Source organism: Pelodiscus sinensis, chromosome 29, assembly GCF_049634645.1.
Source record: "Pelodiscus sinensis isolate JC-2024 chromosome 29, ASM4963464v1, whole genome shotgun sequence".
Taxonomy (NCBI): Eukaryota; Metazoa; Chordata; order Testudines; family Trionychidae; genus Pelodiscus; species Pelodiscus sinensis.
In genome coordinates this window covers 7,617,320-7,636,791 of record NC_134739.1, presented here as the reverse complement: position 1 = coordinate 7,636,791, position 19,472 = coordinate 7,617,320, and the positions used below count along the sequence as shown (strand labels likewise).

Below are 19,472 nucleotides of genomic sequence, written 5' to 3'. Positions count from 1 at the left end.
CTTATAAAAGTGCAACCCCCCATCCCTCCAAACCGCAAAATCTTCACCACAAGCAAGTCTACTTTCGCCATCATTTATTTTGAACTTACAAACAAAACTGCACCTGAAAAACTCACGTCACAGTTTCCCTGAACTTAATAAAAAGAGGGTTGTGTCTAACTCCAGGTTTGTTGCCTGCACAGGAAAGAAATGGAGGCAAAGTTTATTTATTACATGAACCAGACTGTACAGGACACAGAGCTCAGTGCTTGAAACCAATGTAGACCGGGAGGCGTTTTCAATTATTGTAATTTGAAATATTTTACAAAATCGGCACAGTTCCATTCGTCTGGGTTCTTTTAACAGCTGTTTCCTCTGTTGGGTTCTACTCGGATCTGGGGGCAGGATAAAGAGGGGTGCTAGCTAGACGGAGTCAGTCCTAAACTCCCATTGCAAACTCTGGGATGCGGGGGGCAAGGCAGAGGGGGGAAAAACTCGCAGACAAAGCTGCTGGACACACGGAACTCCCAGTTCTGGAATGGAGCAGTCACTGTTTCTACCTGGCAACCCACCTGTGGCTTTCAGAGAGGGATCCCATCTGGCATCCAGAGCTACTTGGTGGCAGACCACCAGCCTGAGAAATTATCTTCCTCAAAGAGGGTAGAAGGCAGAGTCTTCCTCAACACCTAGAATCAGGACTTCCCTGGAAACTTTTGCCAGTATAATGTCAGTTAGAACGGTCACGTTTTGCAACAGGTCCGTATTGCCGAGAACCTAGTGCAAATGCAATTCTACTCGGATCTGGGGGCGGGGTGAAGAGGGGTGCTGGCTAGACGGAGTCAGTCCTAAACTCCCATTGCAATGTGGCCACAAGGCAAGCCCTCACCTTGTCCAATGATGGTCATAAAGCACATGCTCCCTGCTCGGTCAGAATGAAGCAGGGTGCAAAACTCTGGAACAGCTGATCTGAGGCAAACATCGTGGAGCGGTTAAAAACCTGAACGTTCTGACTGATGAAACTGGAATGTGTCACGTATCCCAATGATTTCATTAAAAAAAAAAAACGGGGATGCAGGGTCTCTCTGGATGTATTGGAGAGAATCTAGCAGAGGGCAAGAAAAATGACGAGGGGGCTGGACCACTTGACTTAGGGGGAGAGGCTGAGGGATTTGGCCTTATTTAGTCTACAGAAGAGAAGAGTGAGGGAGGGATTTGATAGCAGCCTTTGGAACCCCCCCATCAGGTAGTTAAAGATGATGGAGAGAGGCTGTTCTCATTAGAGACAGATGGTAGAACAAGGAGCAGTGGTCTGAAATTGCAGTGCGGGAGCTCTAGGTTGGATCCTAGGTAAAACTATTTCCTTAGAGGGGGAAGCACTGGGATGGGTTCCCTAGGGAGGGGGTGGAATCTCCATCCCTAGAGGTTTTTAACTCACAGCTTGACAGAGCCCTGGCTGGGATGATTGAGTTGGGGTTGGTCCTGCTTTGGGCAGGGGGTTGGACTCAATGACCTCATGAGGTCTCTTCCAACCCTAGGATTCTATGATTTACATAGTGGCAACCTCACAGGAAGAGAGCATGGCCCAATATTTGACCCTGCGTGAATAATTTGATCGAAAACTGTTTTGAAGTTCGACAAGAGAAACATTTTCCTTATTGCTTTTTTTGGGGGGAGGGGAGAATAAAAGAGGATGGCTCATTGTGTGGGCTGTGCTGATCCAGCCCTGAGTACACAATGAGCTTTCCTGAAAGGAATGAGATGACTCCTGTATAAAAGGACTCAGGATGGGGAAGAGCAGGGAGCAAGACAATTCTTGCAGAGCCTTGAGTGCAGAACTAACAAAAGGAAGTTTTTCTTCACGCAGCACACAGCCAACCTGTGGAACTCCTTGTCAGAGGAGGCTGTGAAGTCTAAGACTTTAACTGGGTTCATAAAAGAGCTAGATAAATTCACGGAGGTTGGGTCCATTGATGGCTATTAGCCAGGATGAGTAGGAATGGTGTCCCTAGCCTCTGTTAGTCTGGAAATGGATGACAGGAGGGGATCATGTGATGATTACCTTTTGTATTCACTCCCTCTGGGGCATCTGGCACTAGCCACTGTCGGCAGATAGAACTTTGGTCTGATCCAGTACGGCCGTTCTTATGCTCTCTAGGCAGGTAGAGACCCTGGGGAAGAAACTGGTGGAAGAAGAGAACCAGAGAGGGTGGAAAGTTTGAGTCTGTTAAAAACAGTTTTGAAGCTCAGTCTGGACACCTATGACCCCAGGAGGTGACTAAAGGTCTACACTAAAAAAGGGAAGCTTGAATGAAGAGAAGAGAAGAGTGAGGAGGGATTTGAGAGCAGCCTTCAACTTCCTAAAGGGAGGCTCCAAAGAGGATGGAGAGAGGCTGTTCTCAGTAATGACAGATGGCAGAATAAGGAGCAATGGTCTCAAACTGCGGTGGAAGAGGTCCAGGTTGGATATTAGGAAAAACTATTTCACTAGGAGGGTGGTGAAGCACTGGAATGGGTTCCCTAGGGAAGTAGTGGAGTCTCCATCCCTAGAGGTGTTTAAGTCTCGGCCTGACAAAGCCCTGGCTGGGTTCATTTAATTGGGATTGGTCCTGCCTTGGGCAAGGGGCTGGACTTGATGGTCTTCTAAGGTCTCTTCCATCTCTGTGGTTCTATGATTCTATGATTCAACTCCAGCTACATTAATTATATAGCTGGAGTCAATGTACCTCATTTTGAGTTTCCCCACCATCCCCACAGTAGGAGGCCGATAGGAGCAAATGCTCAAGCACGAGTATTGGTCACCGATGGAAGCGTCATCTGAGCTCGATTTAGAGAGTCTTAACTAGACTTGCTAAATCGAACTCTGGAAGATCCATCATGATCTTCCATTTAGTGAAGATAAATTCATGGAGATTAGGTACATCAATGGCTACTAGCCTGGATGGGTAGGAATGGTGTCCCTAGCCTCTGTTTGTCAGACTGGAAATGAATGACAGGAGAGGGATCACTTGATGAGTCCCTGTTTTGTTCATACCCTCTGGGGCATCTGGTATTGGCCACTGTCAGAAGACAGGACACTGGGCTAGATGGACCTTTGGTCTGACCCAGTATGGTCGTTCTTATGTTCTTACGATGTGGCCTAACTGATTGTAACTTAGCCAGACGGCTAAGTTACCTGACAGCAGGGCCAATCGGAGCGGGGGTAAAGAAGCTCTCAAATTTAGACCCTTATTAATTTTTTGGCATTTGATAAGTTTCACAATTTGTTTTTAGGCGCATCCCTGTCAAATCAAAATGTGACCTACACTCTCAGCTTAAAGCTACAAATTAAAGCAAACAAGAGAGATGAAAAAGGCTAGAAAAGCATTTGTTAAATTAAAAAATATTCAACTTATTTATATGTCTCTTTTTTTGGTGCATAATGTACTATGTTTCAATAGCCAGTTTAGCAAATTATGAACGGTCATTGATTTCCAAAGTCCTAATACATCTGCATTTTCAGCCATGCACTATAAAACTCTGTGTATCCAAACTTCCTGAAGTATTTGAAAAAAAGTCTCGTGGCCATGTAGATTTAATCTCCAAGGTCCAATTTGTCCGTTGTGCTGTCTGGGACCATTGGTCTGGGTTCAGAGGTTTGTGTCCCTATCTATTGGCAGAATGGAACCATAGCCACCAGGTGAAGTTTCACTCTCTATCACAAAGTATTTACAAAGCTTAAACATCAGAAAATTTTTTACTGAGCACTCACATTTTTCAATGGCTCTTTCTACTAAAACTTGTGACTCAGGAACCCCATGTCAGCTTCTGGCTGATGGATCTGTCTAGTTCAGGGGTGGCCAACCCATTACAGATGAAGAGCCAAAATAGTGGTGGATAGAGCACAAAGAGCCAAGGGAAAAAAGTTGTTGAGGAAAAAAACAACACAAACAAACAAACCAAACAGTTAAACAGTTTATCCCTTTTAAGAGCCCAGCAGGCATTGCCCTTTTAAGGCGGCCATTTCGAAGTCTGCACAGGATTCCGTTTCTGTCTCTTTCAGAGAGGGCGGGGGAGTGTTGGCTCTTTGCAGAACCCTTGCTTTCGCTTCGCCACGCTGCCCCTTTAAGACCCGCGAGGTGCGGGTGCCGGAGCTGCAATTTTTCTTTGAAGAGCCGCACGCAGCTCACGAACCATGGGTTGGCCACCCCGGGTCTAGTTTAACTGATGGGACATTTTCATATGATTTTCTAGACAGGCTGGCAGTTTTCCCTCTTATAAATATTTACATTTACAGCACATGTTATACAGGATTTCCAATGGCAGGCTATGACCTAACCCAATTGACTGGCACCCAAAATGAGTCCTCCTTCAGCTTCTCTAGCAGCGCTTTCAACTGATTACAGGCACTCGGCAGGTCTTCTTTCAGCAGCACAGCGTCAATTAAGTGACCGTACTGCTCTTCGATAAATGCTGCCGAATTAATAATGTCCTGCTGCTCTTCATCCTGTAGGCCAAAATGTGAGAAGATATTAAACTTGCAATCGAGTCATTCTATCCTTCTAACGCAGGGACAGGAAAATAACAGTCTGCAGGCCGGATCTGGTTAGTCCGCCTGTACCTCCACAGGTACGGGTGACTGCAGCTCCTATTGGCTGCGGAACACCATTCCTGGCCAATGGGAGCTTTGGGAAGTGGTGTCCCAGAACCTATCACCTCCCACAGCTCCCATTGGCTGGGAATAGTGATCTGCGGCCAATGGGAGATGCAATCGCCCGTGCCTGCAGAGGCACAGGTAAATACAGTGGCGGCGACCTGCCGGGGCTAACCCTGGTGAACTGCTTCTGTTTTATTGCCTGCCCCTGTCCTCATGACTTGTTTAGCCTCCTACCCAGCTTCTCACAACTTCTCTGAAAGGAAATGGAACCAAAAAACAAAAAAAGGGATTGCCAACGGGAAAGGATAAAATGACACCTTGCCATAGAGTTTAATGAGCTAGGAGCTTGTACTGAGAGTGATAGAAACTCTAGGCTGGAAGGGGGAGAGCAGGGGTTTGTAAAATGGAAGTGTGGCACTGAAGGTACCAATTAACAAAAGTGCTGCCTAGCCCATCTCCAGTGCTATGCCTACTCCCTTCAAAAGTACCACAATGAGCGTGGAACAGGTGTGCCCAAGCACAACCACACCACGGGATCCCAGGCAGCATGCCTGGGAACGCTCTTGTACTATCGCGCTAAATGAACAATAGCGCATGGGTACTTCTAACGAGGTAACGCCAGCCGCCTTACGTTTCCTCCTCGACAACACTGCCTGTGGCGTACAGGCCTTCAATGGGTAACAACCTAATCCGCTGGGGTTTCCCTCTGCAGTGACAAGACCCAAGGGTCCTTTCTGGACTCACTCCTAGAGGCTGTTCACTGGAAGAATGCGCGACACTAGTCATTTCCACTGGGGCAAACTTTAATATTTTGTAGTCCAGGTGGCACCTCCCAAAACCGGAATTCTCTGGGCCGGCAACATCCGTGGTCCAGCCTGATGTTCCTGGATTAGAAAACCTCAGTTGTCTAGTGACAGGTGGGCAATCCAGGAGGGGCTGGGCTGAAGCTGCGAGTAGGGTTGAAGCAGTGGGGCTGCAGCCGACAGCAGTCCCCAGCAGCCTGTGGCATTGGGACTAAGTTGGAGCAGCCCCCAGCAGCGCAGGACCGGGCCGGCAGCAACCCCAGCACCGTGGGGCCGGAACCTGAGCCCTCAGCAGCCTGCCCAGGACCAGAGCCAGCCCACAGCAGAGTGAGACTGGAGCTTGTGACAGCGTGGTCTGCTGGAACCTGGCAGGCAGCCCGACCGGGGCAGCAGTGGTAAGGCCAGCAGCCCAGCAGGGGCTGGAAGTAATGGGGACCCCCCACTCCAGAGCTGGCACAGTCGGCGGCTGGGGGCCGTGGCAGGGAACCGTCTCTGGGCCAGCCAATTCCCTAGTCCGGGACGGTCAGGTCTCAAGGGTGCGGATGAGGGAGGTCCAACCAGTACTACAAAGAATAGATTCTTACTCCTCCTCCTGCATTCCTGAGAAGTTTAGATTTTAGGGGGCTGACTTTCCCTCTGAAGTTCTCATCTGCTCAAGGAGGGGCGGCGGGTGAGGGCAAACTGAAAATAAGCCTCCATTCCAATCCCCACCCCCAGGAGGCTTGGCCTAGAAAGAGCCAAATACAAAGGTTCTCAGTAGAGACCTGACCTCTGAACCAAAACAACCCATGAGGATTGAAAGAGATGTCCCCCTCCCCCAGGTACAGCTTCCAGAGGCAACCTGTATGTTTTATGCCTCCCACATTATCCCAAACTTTTTTTCGAGAAAAAGTGAAAGAAACCTGAGATCTCCTCGAGTAACTTGCCTGCCCTGTGTGGATTATCTGCCTGCCCTTTCTCCACATCCTACACAAATTCAAGAAACATTTAACTTTTGCCTACAACCGCAGCTCACGCTCCATGAAACAGCTCTGTCGTCAGCAGCGTTTATTGTTATACTTATTTTGAGGAAAAGTAATGCAGCATGAAGACACTTGGAAAGTTAAAAGGAATTTTCCAAAGTTCAGGAAAATTAAGTCAATATATGGGATGAGGATATGGCCGTTGAAGAAATGGTAGCCACTTTCACCTCGCATGGGAGCTCTGAAAACTTGAGGTTCAGATTTTGGCTACGTCTAGACTGCTGCGCTTAGGTATCCCGGAAAAGCAATGCCGTGTCCAAGGAACGCGTCCGCTTTTTTGAAATTTTTTTTGAAAAAGCGGACGCGCTCTTTTGCCATCCCTGTAAACCTCGTTCTACGAGGAAGAAGGGATGTGTCAAAAGAGCAGGTTCTTCCAAAATTTGTCGCCGTTTCGCAATTTGCGTCTCTTTTTCTGACTTACCTTTGTAGTCTAGACATAGCCTTTATAAGCTGTCACACAATCAGACTTTGATAGGATATCATTATTTTGCACAACATCTCAGGTATGTCATGTAGGAAGATGCTTTCCTGTCCATACTGACCCATCAGCAAGGAGACATAACAGAGGAAGGCAAAGAGTCGCTAGGTAATTAATGAGCCACTTAGAGCTTTCAGTCCCCTTTCCCATCATGGCTATGTCTACACTGGCATGATTTTCCGGAAATGCTTTTAACGGAAAAGTTTTCCGTTAAAAGCATTTTCGGAAAAATCGTGTCTAGATCGGCAGGACGCTTTTCCGCAAAAGCACTTTTTGCGGAAAAGCGTCAATGGCCAATCTAGACGCAGTTTTTCGCAAAAAATCCCTGATTGCCATTTTAGCAATCGGGGCTTTTTTGCGGAAAACAGTACTGTGCTGTTTACACTGGCCCTCTTGCTCAACTGATTTGCGCAAGAGGGCTTTTGCCCGAACGGGAGCAGCACAGTATTTCCGCAAGAACACTGATGATCTTACATGAGATCGTCAGTGTTCTTGCGGAAATTCAAGCGGCCAGTGTAGATAGCTGGCAAGTTTTTCCGCAAAATCACATGATTTTGCAGAAAAACTTGCCAGTCTAGACACAGCCCATAAGAACAGAGCCAGTAATATCTTCTCACTCAAAGGCTATGTCTAGACAGGTGCACTATTTCGGGACACCAGAAGTATCCTGAAATAGCTCTTTTTCATCTTTAAACGTGCCCGTTACTTTGAAATAGCTTTCGAAATAACAGGTGCGCTATTCCAGTGTCCCTGTAACCCTCGTTCCACAAGGTTAAGGGATGTTTTGGAATAGCACTTTATTTTGAAACTTGGCACTGTGTAGACAGTGCCACATTTTGAAATAAGCTACTTCGAAAGTACCTCAAAATAAGCTACACACTTTGCGTAACACAAATTGCGCAGCTTATTTCGAGGTAAGGGTGCAGTGTAGACACACCCAAAAGGTATTTCTCTGAGGAAAAAATAATAATCCAAATACCGTTTCTTCAGTGTTCTAAGAGCTGACATTCAAATACTTACAAGCGGGACTGAGATTTCTTCTGAAGTTGGAGATGTTGGTGCATTTTTTTTCTTTTCTGGAACAAGAGGCTTCACAAAAATCACATAAGGTTTAAACTCGGGAGTTCTCAGGTGCTTCACTGCCTGCGAGTAGAAATATACAAGAGTTTATGTTCAAGGAACACTCTGACATGATTTATAAATTAATCCATCAAACTTTTAATGCTTCATTCAAGCTGCCAGTCATTTCAGCGGTATACGTTTCTCAACTGAAACCTGTAAAAGATTTCACCTGAGAATTGTATTATTAATTCTTTAAAAGGCAGATTAAGGTCAGTGTTATTTATAGTAGAATACACATCTAGCCCTCATACAGATCTTGCTGTGCATTACATTTACAGAAAGGGGAAGGCGATAGGCAGATTATACCCTTTTAATTATCTTCATTTCTTTCTCATAAAAAGAGGAGAAAACCCAAGAGATGGAACTCTACTTGTTTTGACATAAGAACAGCCATACTGGGTCAGACCAAAGGTCCATCTAGCCCAGTATCCTGTCTGTCAACAGTGGCCAATACCAGATGCCCCAGAGGAACACAACAAGGAATCATCATGTGATCCCCCTCTTGTCATCCATTTCCATACAGAGAGCTAGGGACACCATTCCTACCCAACCTAGCTAATAGCCATTGTTTGACCTAATCTCCATGAATCTATCTAGCTCTTTTTTGAACCCTGTTAAAGTCCTGGTGTTCACCACATCCTCTGGCAAGGAGTTCCACAGGTTGAGTGTGCGCTGAGTGAAGAAAAACTTCCTTTTGTTTGCTTTAAACTGCTGCCTATTAATTTCATGTGGTGACCCCTAGTTCTTATATTGTGGGAATAAGCAAATAAAATAACAGGAGTATTTAAAGTTATTTCCTAACCCCAGACATGTGACCCGGGTCATCCACTGACCCAGTGACTTCCTAAAACGACACTTTTCATGTTGACTGAGAATTCAATACCTATGTATGATAGGAAACGTTCCATATGGGCTTACAGAGGAAAAGAGGATGTGTGTGCGTTTTTCCTACTGCAAGGGCAAGCTCTTTCATAAGAAGCAATAATGGTGTAAGATACTGGGGCTTTTAGGACACACTTTGATGTTTGTTCAGTGAGGCTCAGCAACTGTGTACAGTCCAGTTCTGCTGAGCCAGCACTCGGGCTGGGTTCCCAAAACAGGAAAGCATCGTTGCTTTGTGTAGCGCAGTTGGCCAGGACTGTAAATAGCATTATTCATCCTAGAAGAAATTAAAGATATTTACTTAGCTCACGAACAATCCAGCAGAGACATTTTCAGAACAGAAGAACGGCCAGATAGGGTCAGACCAAAGGTCCATCTAGCCCAATGACCTGTCTGCCACCAGTGGCCAATGCCAGGTGCCCCAGAGGGAATGAACAGAACAGGGACTCATCAAGTGATCTCTCTCCTGTCGCCCATTCCCAAGCTCTGACAGACAGAGTACCTACTCGTCCTGGCTAATAAGTATCGATGGACCTAACCTCCTTGAATTTAACCAGATCTTTTTTGAAACCTGTTCAAGTCCTGGTCTGCACAACCTCCTCTGGCAAGGAGTTCCACAGACTGACTGTGTGCTGTGTGAAGAAATACTTCCTTTTTGTTTGTTTTAAACCTGCTACGGATCATTTCATTTGGTGACTCCTAGTTCTTATGTTATGGGAACAAGTAAATAACTTTTCCTTATTCACTTTCCCCATACCTGTCCAGATTGTATAGACCTCTATCATATCCCCCCTTACTCTCCTCTTTTTTACGCTGGGAAGTCCCAGTCCCAATTTTTCCATAAAGAGGACAACGTATGAGGAAAAGATACAGTTTTAGTCTTCATTTACACCTTTCACAGACCTCCATAGTATATTCATGCCAGGCTATTTTGAGTTTGCTTTTCTAGTAACGTTGATGGCTTATAAAATATTATACAGGGACATGTTGTAAAATTGAGGAGGCTAGTATGGAGCATAGGTCCACGGTCTAGTTCATGCCCCTTCTGAAGAGACACAGAACTACAAAAAAAAGTCTAGTGCAACCATCTGCTATCTCCGACCCCCGGTGTCAAGAATCCTCGTGGATTAATTAAATGAGAGAGAAATCTGAAGTGGCACCTGGCAGGAAGTTGGCATTTCTCTTGCACTGGGGAGATGAGAAGGTTTAATTGTAATAATGTCCTCATGACACAGCATGTTCAGCTGAAGACCCCAAAGCCCTTTATAAACATTAATGAGGTGCTGTCTCAGTTTCTCCATCTTTGAAATGAGGGTAATAAGAGTCCTTCTCATAACACCCATGTCAGAGAGACTGATTAAGAGAACTAATCATGTGCCTAAAGCAGCGGTTCTCAAAGTGAGGTCTGACCATCTTGCAGGTGGGCTGTGAGCTTGGCGCTCCTGCCCCACCCCCCTGCTGCAGTAGGAAGCCTGCTCTGGTGCTCCAGCCTCACATTGCCCCCCTCTTCTCTAGTGAGCCCCGAGCCTTGGAGGCTGGAGTTCCCCTGGCCTGGGGAACAGCAGCGCAGGAAACTGCGTTTTGTTCCCATTGGCCAGAATTTATGGCCAATGGGAGCAGCAGGGGGCAGAGCCTGGGAGTGGCAGGGGACACGGAGCCAGGTAAGCATCCCCATCCTCTCATGCAAAGACACCCCCCCATTTCCCTCATGCGCTCCCCTCCTGCCAAAACCACCCGGCCCCACCCCACTCCTGCACCCTCCCTCACAGCCCCCCCATCCCCAGCCCACTCCTGTACCCTATCTCCCACCCTCAGTCTGCTCCTGCACCCTCCCTCCCAGCCAGACCCCACATCCTCACCTTCTCCTGCACCCATTTTATCATGGGTGATTGGCTGGTAGTCCACAGAAAGGTCTGTGTTAAGCAAGGTGGGCCCCAGGCCAAAATTTTGAAAACTGTCCGAAAGGCACACTGGAAGTTATTGCACAGCTGGGAATAGATCTTTAAAATCTTATTCCTGTGCTTTTGCTACTGGACAATAGGAGCTGAGAGAGCGGCCTGAGGGATGGGGGCAACACAAGCCTCTTCCCCCTCCTACAGTTTCAAGCAGCCTAGGGCTGCAGCAGGCAGGGAGCCCAGCCTGTCTTGGGCTGCTGCAGGGCTGCTGGCCAGGAGACACTTAGGTAAGTGCCTCCCAGCCAGAGCCTGCCCCTCCTGCACCCCAGCTCCCTCCCCCAGGTCACCATCCAAACCCTCTGCCACTCCCGCCCTCGGTCACAACTCTCTCCCAGACTTTGTACCCCCTCTTACACTCCTCCCCCAAGCCAGAATCCTCCCCTGCACCCAAACACCCTCCCAGATCCTGCACCCCATTTCCCTGCCCCATGTCACCACCCAAACCCCCTTTTTCCCTTTCTCCCAGGTCACAATTCCCACCCAAACTTTGCACCCCCGCCTAAAGCTCCTCACCCAGGCCAGAAACCTCTCCTGCACCCATACTCCTTCCCTGGCCCTGCACCCCAATCCCCTAACCCAGGTCACAACCCCCTTCTTCACAACTCATTCTCAGACCTCACTTACCCACTCCCTTACCCTGTGCACCCTTCTGCATCCAACCTCCATCCTAGACCCCGCATCTCCTCCACAGAAAAATGCGGCCCTTGACCACTTTCCAAACTCTTGGAGTGGCACCCCACCAAAAATTATTGTCCACCCCTGGTGTAAAACATCAGATGCCATCTCAACCATAAAGTCTTACAGTGTTTTCCTTAATCCTTATATGACTTGTAAATTAATCATGCAATGCAGAAAGCTGAAAAAATGCAGAGGAAATCAGTAGATCTCTAGTAAAGTTTTGACAGAAGAATGATACATTTTCACCAATAAAGCTTGGAGAAAAGTTTATTTGCACCCTCTAGTAGTTTTTTTTTACAATGTTCATGTTTTGCTGTTTGAACACAGTGTATTTGACTTTTTATAGTGTTAAATTTGATTTGCAACTTAACTTCAGAACATATGATGCTGTTTTTTCTCTGTCCTACTCACAGCTAGATACAATTCCAACAGCAAAAGGCTCCACTTCTATTATTTCTCCCCTTCGGAACCAGGACCACGTTTAAGACTGGTTAAATACTGCAAAGCCGTGTCCCTGAGCATTCATTCACATTCTGAATGGCTAGTCTCTAACATTTTTCTTAGCATGAATGTTTAGGGAATGGCAGGGCTTCCTAGAGAAACCCAGAATATGCATGCACCCCTGTTGTTCTTGCTATGCATCCTTTAATTCAGGAGTGGGCAAATACCAAACTGTGGGCCAGATCTGGCACCCCAGGGTTAGCCCCCGGTGGCCTGCCGCCGCTATATTTACCTGCACCTCCGCAAGTACCAGCGATTGCAGCTTCTGTTGGCTGCAGATTGCCTTTCCCAGCCAATGGGAGCTTTGGGAAGTGGTGTCCCAGTCTGTTCCACCTCCTGTATTTCCTATTGACCAGCAATGGCGATCTGCAGCTAATAGGAGTTACAGTCGCCTTTAACTGTGGAGGCACAGGTAATAGCAACAGCAGCCCACCATGGGCAAACCCTGGTGTACCGCCGTCGTTTTATTGCCCACTGCTACTTTAATCACTAATGTCATTTGCCATGTCATGTTAGGCTTTTATTCTGTTTGTCATCCAATCAGCAAGCAGGAATAATACCGTCTGACTTTGGTGGCCAGCTAGACTACAAACAGCACTTGATCCAGCTATGTGAAGTGCAGCAGGTTTCAAAAGGAGCTGGGTAAGGCCCTTAATAACGAAAAGTCAAAGAGGAAAACCTGCAACATGTTTGAAAGGCCGAGTTTCTTCAACAGAAATGTTCAAATCTACTATATATTTGAAAGAGTTTGACTGTCTGTCTGTTCAAGGATTCCCCCTGAATGGTAAGAGCTAGGGCAGTGGGTCCCAAACTTTTTGGCATCACGCCCCCTTTTTTATTTTTGAGAAACCCTCACGCCCCCCACCCAATAGCAGCAAAACTTGTTGAGGGGGGGAAAAAAGGGGACTGGCTGGGGCTGAAAAACAATTATAGCAGCAAAACTTAAGGAGGAGGACTGAAGGGGGGGGGGACTGGGTCACCTTGCGCCCCCCTGGAATTTCTTTACACCCCCCAGTTTGGGAACCCATGAGTTAGGGCCACCCAATTCGGTAGGCAGCTTCCTCTTATCACAACTTAAAACAAGGGCTGGGTTTGGTGGTGCCAGGAAAATGGGACGTGCCTGGAATGGGATTGCTGCTCAGAAAACCAGACAGAAAAAAAAGAGAGACAAAACCACCAAGCAGGTGAAAGGGGCTGATTGAGCTCTGTTCCAGCCTTGAGCCACTCGCCCCCGAGGCATCATTTAGGGACGGTGGAGGTTGGGACTGAAGCACCCCCTCCTCCCTCCGATTGCCGGCTGTTCCCCTTTGTTAGGGAGCGAGGGGAAAGTGCCGTTTGCGGCATTCCTCACTCTGGGTGGGAAGCGCAAGACAAACCTGGGACCTGCCACATGCACCCCTCCTCCGGCTGTGCCCGCTGGAGATGCAGCAGCCATGGAGAGGCGCTTTTCACCTGGCCCAAGCTGCTGCAGTGACGGAGGGCTGGGGTTGTCCTCTCTCCCCGGGTCAGCCAGCATCCTCAGCCCCTGACCCCCACCCCCACCTCCGACCAATGATTCAAATGAAACTGGACAGTTTCTTTTAATTTTCAAAAAAAAAACCTTAACTGAGTTAAGGACCTGCACAATGATGGATAAATCGCCTACTACTTAAGGGGAAAATCGAGATTGGGTGCCCCCCTACCACCCAGGGAGCGACCAGACAGCCAACACAGGATAAGGGACCCTCTGAAGGTAGGGAGGTGGGGTGGGTTCTTGAGTGGACTAGGGGATACAGCATGTGCCTGGGGAACGCAGGATTCACAGAGGGAAGGGCTAAGCGAGTTGTTTACAATTTCTTGCCCGCCACACACATTTTAGTTTACTGAGCGGGCTGGCTACTGCTGCATGCTCATGTTATTCCTGACCACTGGGGCGAGGCTGCCTCCCGCCCCCAATCAGAAGCCATTTTAAAAGCAGCTGTACTTACTTCCGGTACCACGTCCACCAAACAAACTTTATTTTTGGCCATCACAGATTGGATTGCCTCGAGGCTAGTTCCATACAGATTCTCTTTGTATTCACCGTGTTCAACAAATCTGAAACGTTAAAGTAGTCGTCCTCCATGACTCGATGTCATAAAGCAAAGGAAACTCAAGAACTTTGACAGCTGGGTTTTTTTTTTTTTTTACATTTTTCAAATTTCAGGGAGTTGTGAAAAGCAGGGATCTCTAAGGGATCTGGAACAATTTTCACAGCGGGAGGTGGGAGGGTGTCATCCCAGGAGGTTTATCTGGGTGGTTGACAAATACCTTTGATGTTGACACCCGCGTGTCCAGACTATCGCGCTGAGCCGACAAACAGCTGATCAGCTGTTTGTCGGCTCAGCGCGGCAGCCATGTAAATTTAAATGAAGCGGCGATTATTTAAATCGCCGCTTCATTTTCCTATGTCTGGTAGCCTAATCTACATGCCTCTGGCGACAGAGACATGTAGTCTAGACGTACCCTTAGAAACGAACCACAATATATAGAATTATGAGCTTCTATGGGCAAAACCCACTTCCTCAGATGAAATGGAGTGGAAATAAGTGTATATATATATATATATATATATATATATATATATATATATATATATATATATATATATATATACACACGCACACAGATATATGTAGATCTATATATAACAGCAGAAGATGTGCCTGTCAATTGTAGGACCTGTGTTAATGAGGCTAATATCTCTTGATTTCTGTTATTTCCACTCCAATTCATCTGATGAAAGCTCATGATTCCATATATTTTTGTTAGTCTCTAAGATGCCACTCGTTTTTAAAGGAAAAGTGCTACGGTAGTTTCAGCTGAATTCTAAATCTAGAGAAGGGTGAGAGGAAACCTCACGTTTTCTGCAGAGACCAGTATAAAGATAGCCAGGAAAACAATTTTACTTTTCAAGCTTCTAGGGCATGGTTCCTCGAAGTGGTCCACGGACTCACTCTGCGAAAGCTGCTTCCCGCAGTTCCCCATGGCTGCAAATGGCGAACCTCAGCCACTAGGCGCCACGAGGTTCTATGTCTGTGAAGCCGGTAAGTAAACAAACCAGGGAGGCCTGATAGCAGCTTTCTCAGAGTGAGTCCGTGGACCACTTTGAGAAACACAGTTCTAGGGAGGTTTAAATTGGGAGCCTCTTTCCAACCTACTGTTCCTAACCTGCTTTTCCCGCAGGCTTTGAGTGGATTGATACGCAAACTGAAACCAACTGTTTACTGGAAAAATGGTCCCATCCCATTATTGCACTGAAGTAGGTGTGCACATAGTCTACATTTTGACACGCCACATGCTGTAGCTCCAGCCACACTATTTCTGAATGTTAAAGCGAACCTACTTGTTATGCTGTACATCCATCTCGAATGATTGCTTAGAGACAAAATTGTATTCCACCCCCTCTTTTTCATGACTTTTCTTCGACCTTGTTGTATCTGGAAGACAGGAAACAGTATAATGAACATCAAATATGGGGTTTGCAGACGTTGGATGCTGATTTGCCTCGGGTTTTCGTGCCTCCAAAACTAAATAGACGCACAAGCTCCCACATCACTGTGGCTCAGTGGGTATGGAGAGAATTAACATGTTAATCGAGGCTTCAAAATATCAGTCCTTTGTCTTAAGACATTTGCCTGCTTCATTGCTCTGTACTTCCTAGGGGTAACTTTTTTGTCTTTAATTAAATTGAATTAAAACTCTGTGACTAATCCAGCACCATCATCATTAAATAAGCCTAAATTTCTCTTCTTTGCCGAATCAGAAGAAATGTCCCATTTTAATTCCACCTTTTGAGATTTACACTCTAATTCCTTCCCCCATTGTCAATTTCATGTTTTTATGGATATTGAGAGACGCAATCTGTCCCTATGGGGAAGCATAATGATAGAAATCAAACAAGTTGACAAGATTCCAAATTTGGTGCATGCCAGAGAGAGGGGGGCGATATACCGAGTCAATCAGAGAGAAAAATGCAGACCCTCCAAAAGGAGGGGGAAGAATTTGAGCTGCTTCTGAAAAAAAATTATGTAAATATAGTGGGAACAGGAACAGAGTGGACAGAGGTGAGATTAATCACTGCATGAGTGCACGCAGCATATAGTGGGGACACCAGATTCTTGTTAATGTTACTTACGTGGAACTGCAACACCATACTCCTGTGGATTCTCTGACACAACTTTCTGCTTCAGCTCATTGAGTCTGGCTCCCAAAGAACCTGAGCAATGAGGAAATGAAAATGGACATTTGGGGAAAGGCTGAAAGAAATACCGCAAACAGAATAAATGAACGGGCTATTTTTCCAGTTGCACAAAGAGGATGTAGAAGAAGGCTTACAGAAATCTGTTCTTGGCACAGCAAAAATTCCTGTCCCATCCCATTCTACTTTAAAGAGCATTACTTGCGGCAGCTTGACTTTTAAGCAGTAGGAGGCCAGATATTTATCCAGGCATGACAGCAGAAACACTATGGTCATAGCATTTCGTTTTCCAGGATATCCCCAGACTCTAAGCTACCCTAGGAAAATACCTAGAATCAGAGTTGCTCAGCTTATGGAACAAATGCAGAAAATCTAAGGCTATATCTACAGTGGCGGCTTCTTGCGCAAGAACATCTTGCGCAAGGGTTCTTGTGCAAGAACTCTTGCACAAGAAAACATCCACACTGCCATGTGCCAGCTGTGCTTTTGCATAAGAGCATACATGGGAGTGTAGATGCTCTCTTGCGCAAGAAAGCGCTCATGGCCATTTTAGCCATAGGGCTTTCTTGCACAAGAAACCCCTGCCAAGCATCCACACTGCCCTCTTGTGCAAGAGCTCCTGTGCAAGAGGGCTTACACCTGTTAAAAAAGAGCATAGATCTTGAGCAAGAAGCCCTTTCTTACCATGCCGTACTGTAAATCTTCTTGCGCGACAGCAGACAGGCAGTGTGGACGCTTTCCAGAAGAATGGCTGTTCTTGCGCAATAACCCACCAGTGTAGACATAGCCTAACTGAGCCGCCTTTTCTCTGACATAGAATCATAGAATACTAGAACCAGAAGCTAAACCTCCCTTGCTGCAATTTAAGTCCATTGCTACTTGTCCTATCCTCAGAGGTTAAGGAGGATAAATTTGTCTCCCTCCTCCTTGTAACCCTCTTTTAGATGCCTGAAAGCTGTTATGTCCCCTCTTGGTCTTCTCTCTTCCAGACTAAACAATCCCAATTCTTCATAAACTATACTAACAGCCTAAGAACACTTAGGTCCTGGTCCAAACATCTTGGCAGGAAATCAGTAAATACAGGACCTTGCCAAGACCTGGAATACTGCTTTGTGGCTTCTGGGGGGATTTTTTTCAGCTTTTCATTTTAAAAGTCTTTTTTTTTTTAAAGGCATCGTCCTCTGAAAATTTTGGACAGAAAATTTCTGACCAGCTCTGACATACCAATTAAAACCACCAATCTCGGCTTCTCTCCCAGCTGCGGCTGATATTTAGTGACTTCTTCGTATGTTAGGAACTCAGCGACATCTGTTTGCTTTGCCTCGTTGTGGTTGTTGTGTTTCTCCTTTCGGCTCAACCGAAAGCTCCTCCTCAAACCAGCTAAAGAGCAAAACATAAACATTCAATGATGTATCTTCCTAGCCAACCCTCTCAGCTTCTTTTGAACCAAGAATTCTGAGGCCTTTCAATACGATGGCGACTGGCTTGTTGTTAAGCACCATGTGCCCCAGTTGGTTTATAATGATGGAGAAGGTGGGACTAGAAGAATTCCCAGCTCCATAAATGGCTGCAATTAACCCCCACTGTAGCATAAATACATACTATTCCGTGGGAAATCGGGACGTTAAAAGTTGTTTGATAAGGGAACCGTGTAACTGTTAAAAAAATCTTAGTGGTTACACGTGCCGCAGACTCTAGAGTATAAAGCTTAAGTAAGCCTCATACCACAGACCCACAGTAAAGCTGCCCCCAGGAGCAGGGGCTGCTGGCTCTGCTCTGGGGAGGTGGCTTTGCTGGCGCAGGAAAGCCGCCTCCGTGGGGGCAGGGTAGAGTTTAACCGATAACATTAACAGATAAGCATCTGCCTGGGCACTCATCAATGGATTTAAAAGTAGCTATTCTTCTACAAAGGAATTTCACAAGCCAATTAGAGAGAGAGAGTACGGAATTGACCTTCATATGCAAATTTGACATTGTTTCCCTGGGCTTGAAGAAAGATATTAACTGGATGCCCCATTATAAAGCCTGCCTTCCATGCATTTAACACCTCATTTACATCAAAAGCTAAGGATGGCACACTTCCAACCCACTCAATGAGTCTAATTAGCACCGGTACTGCTATTGACAGGTAACTTCTTTTTCTGTTATAAATTCTGGGTTCCTGTTATTTCCAACCTAGCTTCCAGCTCATCTGAAGAAGTGGGTTTTGCCCACAAAAGCTCATGATACTACATATGTCTCTAAGGGCATGTCAGCCGAGCGCCACGGTAGGAGGCAACAGCGCCACCCAGAGGGAATAGCAAGGGCATGGGGCCTGGATGAGCCTCCATCTCTGACGTCAGGAAAGGGTGCTGGATTCAAAGGAGGAAAGCGAAGCACACGCAGAGGACGCAGAGGAGACAGAGAGGAGAATGGAGGAGGCGGAGGACAGAGAGAGACACAGCAGGAGGAGAAGAGAAACACAGAGTGAGAGGCGGGAGGGGGAGAAGAGAAAGAGAGAGAGACGGAGAGGGGGCAGGAGGTGGACGAGAGCTGAGAGAGAGGGGGCGAGGCAGTAGGAGGAGAAGAGAGAGAGAGAGGCTGTTTGCGCCACTTGCTCCCGCGCGGCGGCCCGGCTGAGCAGCGCAGAAGTCGGCTGAGCACCGTGGCAGAAGGCAAAGGGGGGCGGGGCAGTGGCGTACACGCCCATGGGGCGGGGCCTGAATGAGCGTGCATCCCCGACAGAGACAGAGGAGAGCAGAGAGAGAGTGAGAGGCAGGAGGGGGAGAAGAGAAAGAGAGAGAGGCAGAAGACAGAGGAGAGCTGAGAGAGGGGGGAGGCAGGAGGAGGAAGAGGAGGAGAGAGAGAGAAAGAGACACGGAGCGAGAGATCGGAGGCTCAGGAGAGAAGACCAATGTGGAGGAAGAACCTGAAAATCCCATCTTATGACGGGCTAATTGTCTAGTTTCAAAATAAAAACCCCTGAAATAATTATTTCGAAATAGCGTGACCATCCTACAGGGAAGCCTTGAAATTAGGCCGAGGCAGGCTCTGTTCATATGGACACGATACCTCAACTTAGAGCCCCAAGGAGCATTGGGGAGTCATTACTTTGAATGACTCCGGGGAATAATTATTTTGATATAGCACCAGTGGAGTGCCCACACTACCGCTATTTCAAAATAACTATTTCAAAATAAGCGCTATTCCTAGTGGAAAGC

At 46.9% G+C, this 19,472-nt stretch overlaps 1 protein-coding gene across 3 annotated transcripts in view; it reads right to left on the bottom strand.

Annotated features, from left to right (window-relative positions):
* Window positions 1-59: 59 nt before the first annotated feature.
* The window catches only part of MPP3 (MAGUK p55 scaffold protein 3), a 73,644-nt gene continuing 54,231 nt past the window's right edge, over window positions 60-19,472 (bottom strand). For all 3 annotated transcript variants that reach the window (XM_006125715.4, XM_006125717.4, XM_075911285.1), the window contains 6 exons: window positions 17,497-17,652; window positions 16,210-16,290; window positions 15,418-15,511; window positions 14,021-14,129; window positions 7,936-8,058; window positions 60-4,462 (listed from right to left, as the gene is read on the bottom strand). In XM_006125715.4, the coding sequence (XP_006125777.1) occupies window positions 4,283-4,462; window positions 7,936-8,058; window positions 14,021-14,129; window positions 15,418-15,511; window positions 16,210-16,290; window positions 17,497-17,652 (743 nt within the window). In that variant the 3' untranslated portion in view covers window positions 60-4,282. The remainder of the gene's footprint in view (window positions 4,463-7,935; window positions 8,059-14,020; window positions 14,130-15,417; window positions 15,512-16,209; window positions 16,291-17,496; window positions 17,653-19,472) is intronic.